The 13,084-nt window shown below is 44.8% G+C and overlaps 1 protein-coding gene across 1 annotated transcript in view; it reads right to left on the bottom strand.

Annotated features, from left to right (window-relative positions):
* GPR158 (G protein-coupled receptor 158) overlaps positions 1-7,032 on the bottom strand; it is a 179,766-nt gene extending 172,734 nt beyond the window's left edge. Inside the window, exon 1 of the mRNA XM_031614314.2 lies at positions 6,015-7,032. Coding sequence (XP_031470174.1) covers positions 6,015-6,862 — 848 coding nt within the window. The 5' untranslated portion in view covers positions 6,863-7,032. The remainder of the gene's footprint in view (positions 1-6,014) is intronic.
* Positions 7,033-13,084: the final 6,052 nt, after the last annotated feature.

The raw sequence follows: 13,084 nt of genomic DNA, 5'->3' as shown, positions 1-13,084 counted from the left end.
AAAGAATCATTTCTCCTCATGTTCTCATAACTATTTAATGGAAACCAAAGTCAAATTATACCATACAAGACAAAATTAAAAACTAAAATCATGGAAATCAGATTAATCCATACTTATTAATACTTGTTCAGATACACAGATTGAAAAAAATTGTATTGCTTATTAGAAAATGGGATATAACCAAGATATGAGAACTCAGCATTTCCACCATTTTCATACTGCCTCCTAAGTGCCTGCCAGAAGGACTAACCCAACACACCTATATCCTAGTTCTTATCTTTGGGAACACTTCTCAGTCTCAGTTCAGGTTCATGAACAGACAGAATAAGAGTGCAGAGTTGCATCTCAGATGCAGGAACTGCAACATGCCCGTTCCTTTCAAAAGGGCTCTGAGAGCCTGCTGTGCTGGAAGCATTACTCCATGAGGATGGGGTCAAGAACAGAAGATGGGAAATAGCAGTTTGACCTAAAAAGCTAACTGTTCTTATTCCAACTTACTGCACTCACAACAACAGTTACATAGCACACAGTATGTGTTCCAATCCTCCCCTGGTCAGATTTAGCTTCTTTCTTTACAAGGCCCAAAGCTAAAGTAAAAAAAAGGCTGAATCATATTTCTAATAAGACTACCCTATTCCTTGTTCCTTTTCTTTCATTGTCTAGATTTTGTTCTCACCCATGACCCGATATGAAAGACACAAAAATCACAGACCGCTCTGAGAACACTTAAATACTGGGAGGTTCTATTAAAAGAAATAAATCACTGAGTAGGCATTTCTTGGCTCTCACCTCTTCTCAAGAATAGAAATCCAAAATGTTCAGTTCAAGGAAATAAATTATTCCTTTTCATGTTTAAAACCTGTTCTAAATCCACCCACATCTTCAATCATGTTATACGGGCCAGGGGACACTGTGGAACAAAACATGAGCTTCACCACTTCAAAATATTTTCAAGATTATACAATAATATATGCTGTCACAAAGATTTAGTGAGCCTCCTTAAACAGTTAAAGAGAATTGTTTTCCCAGTTCAATACTGAGAATAGATTGGAAAGATTAAGGGGATGCTTTTTTAAAAACAGGTGTTTAAAGTCAGAGCTTAAATATATTTAAAAACAAAACTACATGTTCTGGCACTCTTTAAACCTACTTTTATGGTTATTTTACCAATCAATTTAACACCTGTGAAATATATAGAAGTATATTCCCTAAGAAATTACTTATTTGTCATAAATGCTTCTACCTCCTTGGTAGAATTTGCCTTCAATAACTAAGCATCCCATTATGAGATAGCACAGGAGTGGTCAGAGTTACTTTTAATAATACAGTGGAAGACACTGTGTTGTGCTTCATTTAGGGAAGGAATAACTAAATATAACTGCACACTAAATACTAGTATTTGCACCAAGGATTACCTTCTAATTAATCTAGAGAAAAAGAAATAAGTGTCAGAAGGAAAGTGTACTGATCAACTGTACCAGTTGATCGAGCTAAACTTCAGAATGAAGGTACCCAGAGATATTCCAGAGCACAAAACTCTTCAAGAACGTGACAAACTTCAGCTTGCTGATTATATTCCTTTCTGCCAAAGCACCCATCATTCCACAGCATCCTCCCAGCAGTCCTTCAGAGACTGACTGCAAATACTGTCCTGGATTTGGTGAAACATGGCCACATGGCCTTGCTAGATCACAGAGAAGGAAAAGTATTCCTGTATCCTAGAGATATTCTGACCTCCTAGATGAAGGTAAGCAATGACCACTTCCCAAAGCGATGACATACTACATCACAGCATTAAAGAAAATGACAGTAGCACACAAGAGAACAATCTGAACTGCAGAAGCAATAGCTCATTCATCAGAGATTGGAAAAACTGATGTCACTGCACAAGGCTGAAACACTGCACAGAAATGTGACTAACCATATTCAAGAAATATTGGAACAATTCTTGAGAGTAGGGACCATGGCAACAGAGAGCTTTGTGACAGGAGACTAGAGAAGGCAGGTTTGTTTAGCCTGGGAAACAAAGGTGAAGAAGGACCTGCTGCCTATAAATAGGTCGGGCAGAAAACGTCAGCCGAGAGCTATTTCAGACAGAAGGCTGTTTTGGAACAGAAACAAATGGATGAAGGCTGACTGAATGAATTTAGATCAGAAATCAGGAGAAGCTATCCAACCATTTAGGCCAGTGAAGTGGAGAGCCAAGAGGGAAAGGTACCTACTTAAGATGAAGCTGAGTCAGCTGATTACATTAAGTGGGCTTGTGATGCAGAAGATTGGACTCTGATCCAGGAAGGTTTTAAAGAAAAAAAAGCTCATGCTCCTAGTAGCAGACTACTTGTACACTTCCTTCCAGATCAAGAAGTAATCCTCTCCACAGGCCTACCAGACTGCTGCAGCAATGACGACCTCCCATTTCCCCCACAAGGGGACAAGTAAGGACTTTTAGCAAGTGGAACTTATTCACAGCATGAAGATTTTCACATCCCTCTACTTCTACTGCAGGGCTGTAGAGAGACCAACTGGATCACTGCATGCTGCAATGTGGCTTCATGTCATTGTACAGTATGAAACAGCAGAGAAGGGTCACTTGATGGATGACAAATGCTAGCATGTTCCATCCTCTGCAGTACTAGAGCTGTAGGGCAACTAAATGCATTAGATAGCAAATTCTAACTGCAAATTACATCAACTTAGAGTTTTGAGGAAAGGAGAAGGGAAAAAGCTAACACCAGATTACTTTCATGCAGTAGCAAGAAGATTCCCAGGGACTGAATCTGCAGTATAAGCTGATGGGAATGCTGTGTCCCTGCCTTTGGGCAGATCTCAGATCAGTGAGAGCAGACAACAGCAAGCCCTACTAAGCAGCTGGGCAGAGTCACCACTGTTAGCTTAGTGCTGGGCTGATGTGGTCCCTCAAGCCTCAGACACTGGTAAAATTAACAAGCCTTCGGTTTCTCTGCTTCATCTTAGTGTGGGCCTACAGCTCAAACTTCTGCAAGGCAACTTAAGAGATCACATTCCCTCCTTCTTGGCCTTCATTTCACATAGCTTGGCTCACACCTTGTGTGAAAGACTAATAGCAAGTGTTCACAAGAGCCTTGCCTGTGACAGCCACATCCTCTGACAGAAAGCAATACAACCCCCCTGACACTTCAATAGCGATGCTTTGCCTGTGACTGCACTTTCCAGAAGTCATTGACAACACTACTGCAGTAGTAGCATTTAAGGAACAAAACCAGTAGTAATTATTAGTCTTGCCTTTATTAAACTAGCCATTGCTACACCATGCAATGCACCCATCTGCTACAGCAATAGAAGCAGGGGCAGTGGTTTTTCCTTCTATAGTCTGAGAAAATTTTTCCATGGAGAAAATTGTGCTCAATTTCTTACCCTAATGTACTATGCCATAAACCAAATGTCAGCCAAGAAGGGAGTACATAAACTGTTAGTTTCAAAGGGGCAAACACTAAACTACCATGGACGATCTCATACCAGACTATTAAATGGAAGGAGCATGTAAACTGAGCCATGAAGGGTTCCTAACAGATGGTTCAGAGATACTTTGCTGAACCAATGTAGCTTTTGAAAAAGATGGAGAGTAATATACACTGCTTCTAACCATATGGCCTTAAATAGGAATTTAAAGCTAAACCATTGTGTCACTCAGACAGATGGCAAGGGGAAATAAGGCTTGTTTCAAGAGGGACATTATAGCAATTAGTACTAGCATTCTAATAGCTAAGTTTCAGCTTTTTATTTCACATGCTTAGATTTCAAGCCATTTATTCTCTCAGGAACTCACTGAAGCTGCATGTCTATTAAGTACCAAAAACACTTGCACAAATATTAAGATGTTCCACAAGTCTTGCAAGAAGCATATTTCAGATCTACTATTTTCTATGGGAGTTGCAAAGTTACTTTCTCAATATCTCAAACAATAAGCTTACTAAAGAGACACCTCGTAGGTAGCATACTCCAAACCAGAAGCACTGGAATCACCATTTAGCTTTGCCAGATTAAGTATGCATGTTCTTTTTCATCTGCTTCCTTACACAGCCACCTAAGAACACACCAAGCCATTTTCTCAGAACTGCGTATCTACTCACCTCTGGTTTTGATACAAGAAAAAACTTGTTTAGTCATAACTGTTCAGCAACAATACAGAACTTCAACCTTGTAGCATACCCACTTCAAGGTCTCCTAAACACCAAGAGCTTCTCTAAGCTTAAACATGCTTAATGAATGTCTTTCAAAGTACCTGAACAACAAATTATTTCTTTAATTGAGGTGAATTCCACATGGTCAAGAGGCCAGAAAGCTCAGGAAGCACGGCAGTGCCCCGCACCCAGGAGGACCTCTACTGGTGGCCTTGGTTGGCCAGAGCTACTCTCAGGTAGACCCAGCATATTGTGTGCTCTGTGCATAAGAACTACCACCACAGCAGGAACCTACACCACCAAGATGACTCCCAGAACAAGAGCTTGGCACAGAGCTGAAATTGAGATCTGAGCTCTGCTGATTAAGAAACCTTTGTAAAGTTGACAGCAAGGCTTTGTTCAGCTTTATGTCAAGATCTAATTCCTCAGATAACCGAGGATAACAACCAGCAGCTGCAACCCCACCTCTGCCTAAACATTCACTGTTACATCAGCTATCCCCAAGTAAGAAAAATACCTGCCAACACTGGCTTTCACCTGCATCCTTAAGATTGTTTAAGGGTCTCAGACTACAAGAAGTACCCTGAATTCATCTGGCGCACCTGCTGAGGTTCAACATAGCTCTGCAATACAGTTCTTTGGTCTTGCAAGGCATTCAGCAAATACACTACAGACAAGGAGCCCCAGAAGTGTGAAAATTCCAGAGCAACAGGTAATTCCACAGAAAAATAACCACCCATTCTTTATTCAGATAGCTTTCATGTCTAAGACCATGGGACTGCATTCACACCTATTTGATCCCAGTGAATTTCAGATTGCCAAAAAAAGCAAGTGTTCACACATACAGTTGTATGGCAATTCAAGTGTGGGAAAAACTTCTTCCACAGCCAACAGCACAGTAGAAATCTTCATTTGCTACTGAACCACTGAGGAGAGCAAAATTTGTGCTCTCCTCACTCCCTGTAGAAGGAAAGCTGCTTCAGGGCAATGGGTGTTCCAACAGAATTGCATATCATCCCCATTACACACATGGTGGTACTATAACCTGATATCCCACAACCCACAGGTTGCTCTCACTCTTCAGCCACATCTCTTTTTGCTTTCAAAATAAGGCAAAAAAGACAAGTCCCCCTATGTCCTCCTCTCTGCTAGTCATAGCCCAGTGGCAAGCTGCAGGAGATAACTAGAATAAATAGAAAATACGCAAGTCTTCACATATGCCAGGCATCATCAATACAGCTTTGCAATGAGGTGGGAGTTCTAAAAACAACGCCCCCAAAAGCTTCTTAACTGCCAATTTAGGCTGTAATCATATGCACTGAGAAAACCGCAGCAGCAAATGCTTATTTACCTACAAGCATATTGACTGCTGACCAGGCTTGAGCACCTCACAGTGGATGTGCTCTGAAGACCAGAAAATATAGTGTCTCAACTGGTTAAAATCACAGCTGGCATTGAGCTAGTTTTCATTATGCAGCAGAGTAAGAAATAACAGCTCAGTAAACATCTTTCTCTTACAGAGAAATAACCTACAACCCACAATGCCTGCCATACACTCCACTCCAGAAGCATCAGTAACATAACCCACGTATACACTTGTTTTAGTGAAAGTCGCTGAAGAAAATGCTGTTTTATAGACTGAGATAAAAGCAATGCTACCGAGCAACAGCTCCCTAAGGCATATGAAGGCAACGCTCAACAGGAAGGCCTGGGGTTGCACTGCGGTGTGACTGAGCATGTGGAAAGGGTTACAAGCTTACCACAGAGGCACAGCACAACCATCCCAAGGAAGGGCAACACTGAGTACCCATCATGCCCCTCCTGCACAGAACACCAGAGGAGCCCTCCTCATACCTGAATTCAGGGACGAGATTTGGTTGCAGTCCATAGAAAGCCGCTGAGAGAGTCACCAGCCAACCGGGTTTGTAATTCCCGTTCTCACACTCCAGGTAAGGAGAGGACCATCTGATGTGGTTCTTATCAGCCGTGAAGCCCTCTCGCCTCTTCCAGCTGTTCTCTAAAGTTTTGGAGCCCGTGTTCAAGACCTTCCTGTGCTGATGCGGCCTCCACTTGCGCTTCAGGCCCTGGAACCACTCCGTTTCCAGGGATCCGTTAGCCAGGCGGTGAGCGGAGGAGGACAGGTCCTGAAGGTGGATCTGGCTCTCGTGCCTGCTGGCCTGGAGGAACACCTGGGGGGCAGAGAAGGGCTCCGTGCTGAAGGTGATGGCTGCCCTGGAGATGTTGGGATCCCCTTCCAGGAGGCTCCTGATCAGCGCCCGGTACCACTCCAGGTCCTCCTGCAAGTTCTGCTCCCGCGACTTATTGCTCTGCAGGATCATGTTGAGGAAGTTGGTGGCGTGCGTGAGGGTGTCCAGGGCGCCGTGCAGGGACGGGTGCGAGACGAAGCGCGACTTGCCGGCCAGGCTGGCCAGCTCGTAGCGCCCGGAGCAGTTGGCCCTCCGCAGCTCCCGGGAATCGCCGGTGTAGAGGAACGAGGCCACGTCCTGGGGCACCTCCTCGGCGAGCCGCTGCGCCAAGATGGTGCTCTCCGGAGAGCGGCTCCGCGGGGCCGGGGGCGGATCGCGGCTCTTGATGTGGTTGTAGACGGGCTGCCTGCCTCCCGGCGCCCGCCCTCGGCCGGCCGCGGCTCCGAGCCCGCGCTGGGCCAGGAGCAGGAGGAGAAGGAGCCGGAGCGATGCCATGTCCCCGGCGTCCCCGGTCGCGCAGGCACGGCGGAATCAGCCAAGCCGGGCTTCGCGCAGGCAGCCGCGGCGCGGCGGCGACCGAGCGGCCCCCGGCCCCGAGTCACCTGTGGCGGTACCGGGAGCGGCGGCAGCAACCCCGCCCGCTCCCGCCGCGGCCCCGCGCTCACTGAGGTGCTGCCCAGCGGAGCGCGCAGGGGCGGCGGCGCCCGCGCCCGGCGCAGCGGCGGGTCCCCCCGCGCCGCCCCGCCGCCGCCCGAGCCCCGCCGCTCCGCATCCTTCGGGCGCCGCTGCCGGAGACGGACTGCCCCCTTGCCGCAAGCAGCGCACGGCTCCCTCCGCCGCCGGCTACGGAAAGCCGCTCACCGCCACAGCCGGCGCCTCACCGCCGACCCTTATAGGTGTACGGCGAGCAGTTGCCGCCCTGTGTGGCCGCCTGGGCTGTCAGTCAGCCGGCAGCCATTCACGGGGCAGGAGGACGGAGCTGAGGGAGGCGGCGCCACCGCCAAGAGGCGTCGAGGAACCTCGCCTCACCTGCTGCCGGCACGGCGCGGCGGGCGCGGGGCGGGGCGGGGCTCCGTAGGGAGCCGCCCGCCCGAGGGACGAGGGTCGCGGGACGGGGCCGCGCTGCGGGGCCGCGCGGGGAGTGTGGTAGCGACACCTGCCGGCCGGGCGCGGAGCAGCCGCGTTGTGGCGGGCAGCGGCCGTTTGGCTGAAGCGGGCGCGGGGCGGTCGAAGCGTCGGCGCCGCGGAGGTACGGGAGAAGCCTGTATTTAAGCCCGCGCTTAAGTTTGCATTTGTTTTAATGCGAAGTTATTGTCCCGCCTGGTACTTTGGATCGGGTGTCCGTGAGGAGGCCGTCGGCAGAGGGTGGATTTTAGATGGCGTGCAGTTAACTCCATTCTGGCTTGATCTAAAACTCCCTTTTGGAATTGCAGAGTGAGGAACAGAGGAGTAGTAAAGAGATCCTTCCCCCTCTCCCACACACACATGTGCATGCACATCCTATAAAGAGCAGATCTCAGCTCTGCAGAATGTGATCTAATTTTAAACCCCTGACAAGATATATTTGCTGCTTTAAAACATGCTCTTATTTTAGAATTATTTGAAACTATTCTTAAAGGAATAGCCTAACAGCTGAGGGTTGAATAACTTTGCAGTCCAAATTTTTCTTGCACACAGTAGATATTCTCTGTTAAACAATAATTTACATGTAATGAAAGTCCCCTCAGTGAACAGCCTATGAGGTTATTTAGAAAGCAATACACTGAGCAGCTCAGACGCTGCTATTTACAGTTTAGCACAGCATAGGGAATCTGTGCCTCAAATTCTGCACTGAACAAATACCTGAGGATGCATTGTTTGTTGTGGCTAAGTGAGAAATGGGGCTTTTGGAAGGAATAGCTGTCAGGGCTGAGCTAAGCTAACGTGGAATCAGTTACTTGGTGAGGTATCAGTGATTAAACAAGCACTTTTTTTCACTATGGGCCTGTGCAGGTTCCCTTACTGCTACAGACAGCCCAGAGTCAGCTGCTGGCTGAGTGCGCTTCCCTTCCAGATCCTGACCTCTGACACCTGCCTGAATGGCACCATGCCTGCAGAATGACCATCTTCCTGCGCTCTCTCAATAATCAACCATCCTTCTAAAGTACTCGTAAATTCCTTTATTTCCTCATCTCTTTGGAGTCCTCTCAAATACCCTTCTCCAGAAGTACTCACCTCTCCTGCACCCCCTTTTCCTTCTCCGTCAACCCCCATGAAGCTCTTGTTCCCAGCACAAACCATTGCCAGGAGCCAGCAGCCAAATGGGCCACGGCACAACTCCAGTTGCTGCGAGCTTCTCTCTATTCTGGGGCATCTGGAGTCAGAAGGCTCTGTCTTTCCTGTTCCACTAGTGTGTGATGTGTTTGCTCTCTCTGTTACCAAGATATGAGGAAAGATGGGAGGTCTACTGGAGGACTTTCTTGCTGAGCGTGCCAGGGCAGCTGGTGCTATTTCTGCATCACAGAGGGTCAGAAGAGTTGTCTTTGTCCTCCAAGGCTTCTTCCTGCAGTCACAAACAGCCATGATATCCAGCCAAGCCCACAACAAGATACAGATTTCACGTAATTGCAAATGTGCATCTACTTACAGCTTTGTAAAACCTATGTTGTGGTACCCAAAGCCTACCACTCACCACCCACATCTAGGGGACTGCAGTGGAACTGCTTCGGCCCATCCACCAGCAGGGATACAGCAGGATCTGATTGCTGTCCTGCACATCTGAAATGTCTGAACCATCATGGTTGTTCCAACCACAAAGCCATGCACAAGTACATGAAGCATCTTGACTGACTGCATTACCTATTGCGCCAGAATCTCCATGTAGATATTGTATGAGTTCAACCTCAGTCTAATTACAGTGCAGAAAAAATAGCAGTGCAAAATGTTAGCAGTTTTTAACAGATTAGAGTAAATGTAACCTACTTTCTTCAAATACAGCCTATGTGCAAGATCTTGGTTTATCTGAACTATGCTCATGCCAGAATTATTCCATTTTTAAAACCACTTGGATAATGTAGCTGTGAAACTTATTTAAAGACTCATTTATTAATTTTTGTTCTAAGCTAATCAGGTGATACATATCAGATGATAGAGTAAAAACACTAATTAAATGCTGAAACTTTGAGAGTAATTTGTTGTATCTCTCTCAGACAGAAACAAAATATTTATTAATATAATTACGGTATTCAAAAATGTGAAATATAAACTGAATCAAAGAAAGAAACCCATGTTTTCTCACTGTGCGAAAGGCTACAGGACAAGTTCTACAGCTGCATGTTCTCTTTGGCCTTTCGTCTGGCCACTTATATTGGCCAGTAAATATCAGTACACCCCAAAACAGGAGAATCACATGCTCTTCCTCCCGCATAATAGGGAATGGCAGAGGGAGCTGGAGGTGGGGAATGCAGAATGTCAAGGCAGAGATGGGAGTCCTGTTCATGTTGTAACATACAGTGCAGAGTACACTGGGGCTAGGAGTGATGCTGGGTTTATAGCTGCAGATGGCAAGAGTGAGAGTGAACGGAAATCTCTTGGAGACCTGGCTTCATTAGCTCTCTTGTTTTCAACCACAAATGAATTAAAACCACTGCAGAAATATTTCAGAGAGAAAGAAAAAAAAAAAAAAAAAAAAAAAGTAGCCAAAATGCAGAATGTAAGAGTTGTTATTTAGAAACTGATGAAATAAGCAGCAAACGCTTAGCTATCAGTTAAAGTTCACCTGTAGTAAGAAGTTCAAACCCAGTGGTGCTTTCTTAGAAATATTGGATTAGAAGAAGTCCAAAGAGGTTTCTCAGTGCAGCCCTCCCATGCTGGGGCTGAACAGTGTGCTGCAAGACCATCTCTGCCAGGAGCTGACCTACCTTTCTCTCAAAAACACTTGCTGCCAGGTAGACTCCACAGACACCCTAACTACTTTGTTCCAATCTTCATAACCTTAGCACCAACTACATAGACTTAATCTTTACTTTCTTTGGTTCTTCCCTTTCTTCTTCTCACCATTAGATGGTGTCTGTCTGCAGAAGACCACCTTGATTTACTCTCTTTTTTTCTTTCTGATAGGCTAAATTATTCAATTTTCCTAATGCTATGACTTCTAAAACTCTCATTGGTCCTGCTGTTCTCTTCTTGTCTCCATTTTGTTAGCCTATTTCTCTAGGTGTCCCAGAGAAGGCTCTTTATGCATCTCCTTCAGGCTACACAAAATTCTCTGTTAGTACATTGAGGTGTGCCTGCTCTTTCACCCTCACTGCAATACTGACTAGTATATGAATTTGTAATCCAGTGTAATCCTCATAACCTTTCAAAACATTTTGCTTCCTAGCTATAAATTGTCTGTTCTCATTTGAGGATTTGATTTCTCCTTCCTCTGGGTAGTACTTGGCACTTACCTTTGTTGAATTTTATCTTACTGATTTTAAGCTGCCTGATTTTTCAAGATTATCTTCAATTCCAAACTTTTTCTTCAAAATGCTTTTAACTATCTTATTGTTTCTTGGTGGTTTTTTTTTTTTTTCCTCATTTCATGAGCCTTTATTTCACAGTTATTGTTATTTTACAGTTAGTCTTGATGATCTTACAAGTCTTTTCCGGTCTTAATAATTTTTGGTTCTACTATTATCCACTTTGTTCATGAACCTATTTAATAGATTTTAGCTGAGGTCAGATCCCTTCAGGAACCCGCTTGAAACATCCTCCCAGTTTGATAGTACACAACTGATGCTTACATTTTGAGAATGACTTTAGGGGCAACTGCTTCTTCACTTCATGGCTCACTTGCACAATATTTCCTTAGCTTACTTATGAGAGCCAGATGCCAAGTTGCTGATGTAGATATACTAGCCATGAGGCCAGTATATTCAATTAATTATTTTTAGGCTGTGACTATAAAGTAGCTTAATATTTTTTTCCTGAACCCTTTTGAAAATCTTTGAGCTCCACTCTGTGTAATTCCTCTCTTTTCTTTCTCTTAAAATATGCAATACAGGGGTTTTCCCAACTTTGAAATCCTCTTCCCATGCACTTGAAATGCAAAGTGATAGTGTATGTTTGAAGGGTCCCATCTTATCTACAACAGATAGTGTTGTTCTAGATTAGAAGAAAATTGTCTGTCAGACAACAAATTCATGGCTTTGCCTCCTAATTGTTTGTGGAGAGCTTGCATCTGATATGCAGATGTATCTAATATGCAGACACAGACTGCATTTTAAATAAACACTATTCCAAAACTTCGTAAGCTTGTTTGCATTCAGGAAAAGATGCAGGAATGCCGAAGTTTAGATTGCAAACACAAACTATTCTGCTTGCACTTTAAAGAAATTATTTTAATGTTGGGAAACACTGTTCACATATGCCCAGGGCTGTTGGTACCTCCACAGTTGTTTGGCAAGGATGCAGAACGTAATGCTCTACACTACTGAGAGGAGAAAAAACAGCACAGAACACATACTCAGAGCCGTCAGGTCCGTGAACCAGTCTGCATTAAGTACTTGAAGTTTTAAATTAAAATAAAGGAAAATCAGAAATGTCTTTGCTAATAAAGGCCCAGTGCAGAGCATGGAGTAAATGACTACTGAAGAACCCGGTTCACCTGCTTTCACAGAAGGAATCCCAAATTTCCAAAGACCATTTCCAGTCTAAATGTTGTGCTATGTAAGGACAATGGATGTACAACAGCCCTAATAATGACAGAAGGCTCAATACCATGTTCAGGAGATGTTGGTCTTTCAGTCACAGTGCCACAAAGCATGAAAGACACTTCCCATCCACAGTCTGTCAGCAGAATGCAGAGCTGAGTTCAAATCCTCTGCTGTCCCCAGGAGAGCAGGAACAGTGTGGGGGAGAAGTGCTTGCTCTCTGGTGCATCTGCCTTGGCTACAGGAAGAACAGGGCACTTTACCACTGCCTCCCATTCAGATTAATGCACATCCGCTTACTCCTAAAGTATAGCTGGAGATGTTGGTAACAATTGCCAGCGAGCAGCACACAGGGGCAGGATGGTAGCTGCTCTCAACAAAGCTCCAAAAGTGCAGCATGGGAAGGCAGCCCAGCAACAAACTGGTGGCTGATCAGAGCTAGGACTGAGCAGGCAAGAAATTAGTAAAGGCTAATTGAACTGAGATGGGATACAGGAGAAATCAACTGAAAGGCAAAGCTTAAAATAATTAAAAGTATTGGGAAAATAAAATATTGCTAGAACATGTTATATTGAGTAACTAAGTTTCCCATGAGCACCTTAACTTCAGTAATGAATCAGAGGATTACAGCAAACACCCTAATCAATATGGTGGTTTTAAATATCTTCATATACATCCTTCAGAACTAACAAGGAAGAATAATCTACTGGATAATAGCTCAGACACAGTGGGTTTCTATGTTCTTTTATGACAAGCATAACATCCATAGTATTTCCAATAATACTTCAGCAAAACAAATTCTTTTATGTAGCAGTGAATCACGAAAGCACACTATCTTGCCAAAGTCTTGCCCTCCTATCCTAACCCAGGGTGCTGTATAAATGCTGATAAAATTCTTATTTTATTCCTTCTTCTCTCTCCACTTAGGATTTACAGCACTGCAAACTTTTCTGAACTTTCCCAGGTGTGACTCACAGCATGCTGGCACAGTGCTGCTTGGGATTTAGCCGTATGTCTGGATTCAATATCCTTCCTACCAGCTAAT

This window comes from Phasianus colchicus, chromosome 6 (genome assembly GCF_987193195.1).
Source record: "Phasianus colchicus chromosome 6, bPhaCol1.hap1.1, whole genome shotgun sequence".
In the NCBI taxonomy this organism is placed as follows: Eukaryota; Metazoa; Chordata; class Aves; order Galliformes; family Phasianidae; genus Phasianus; species Phasianus colchicus.
The sequence above is the reverse complement of the archived record's forward strand: the minus strand, read 5'-3'. Positions and strand labels throughout refer to the sequence as shown.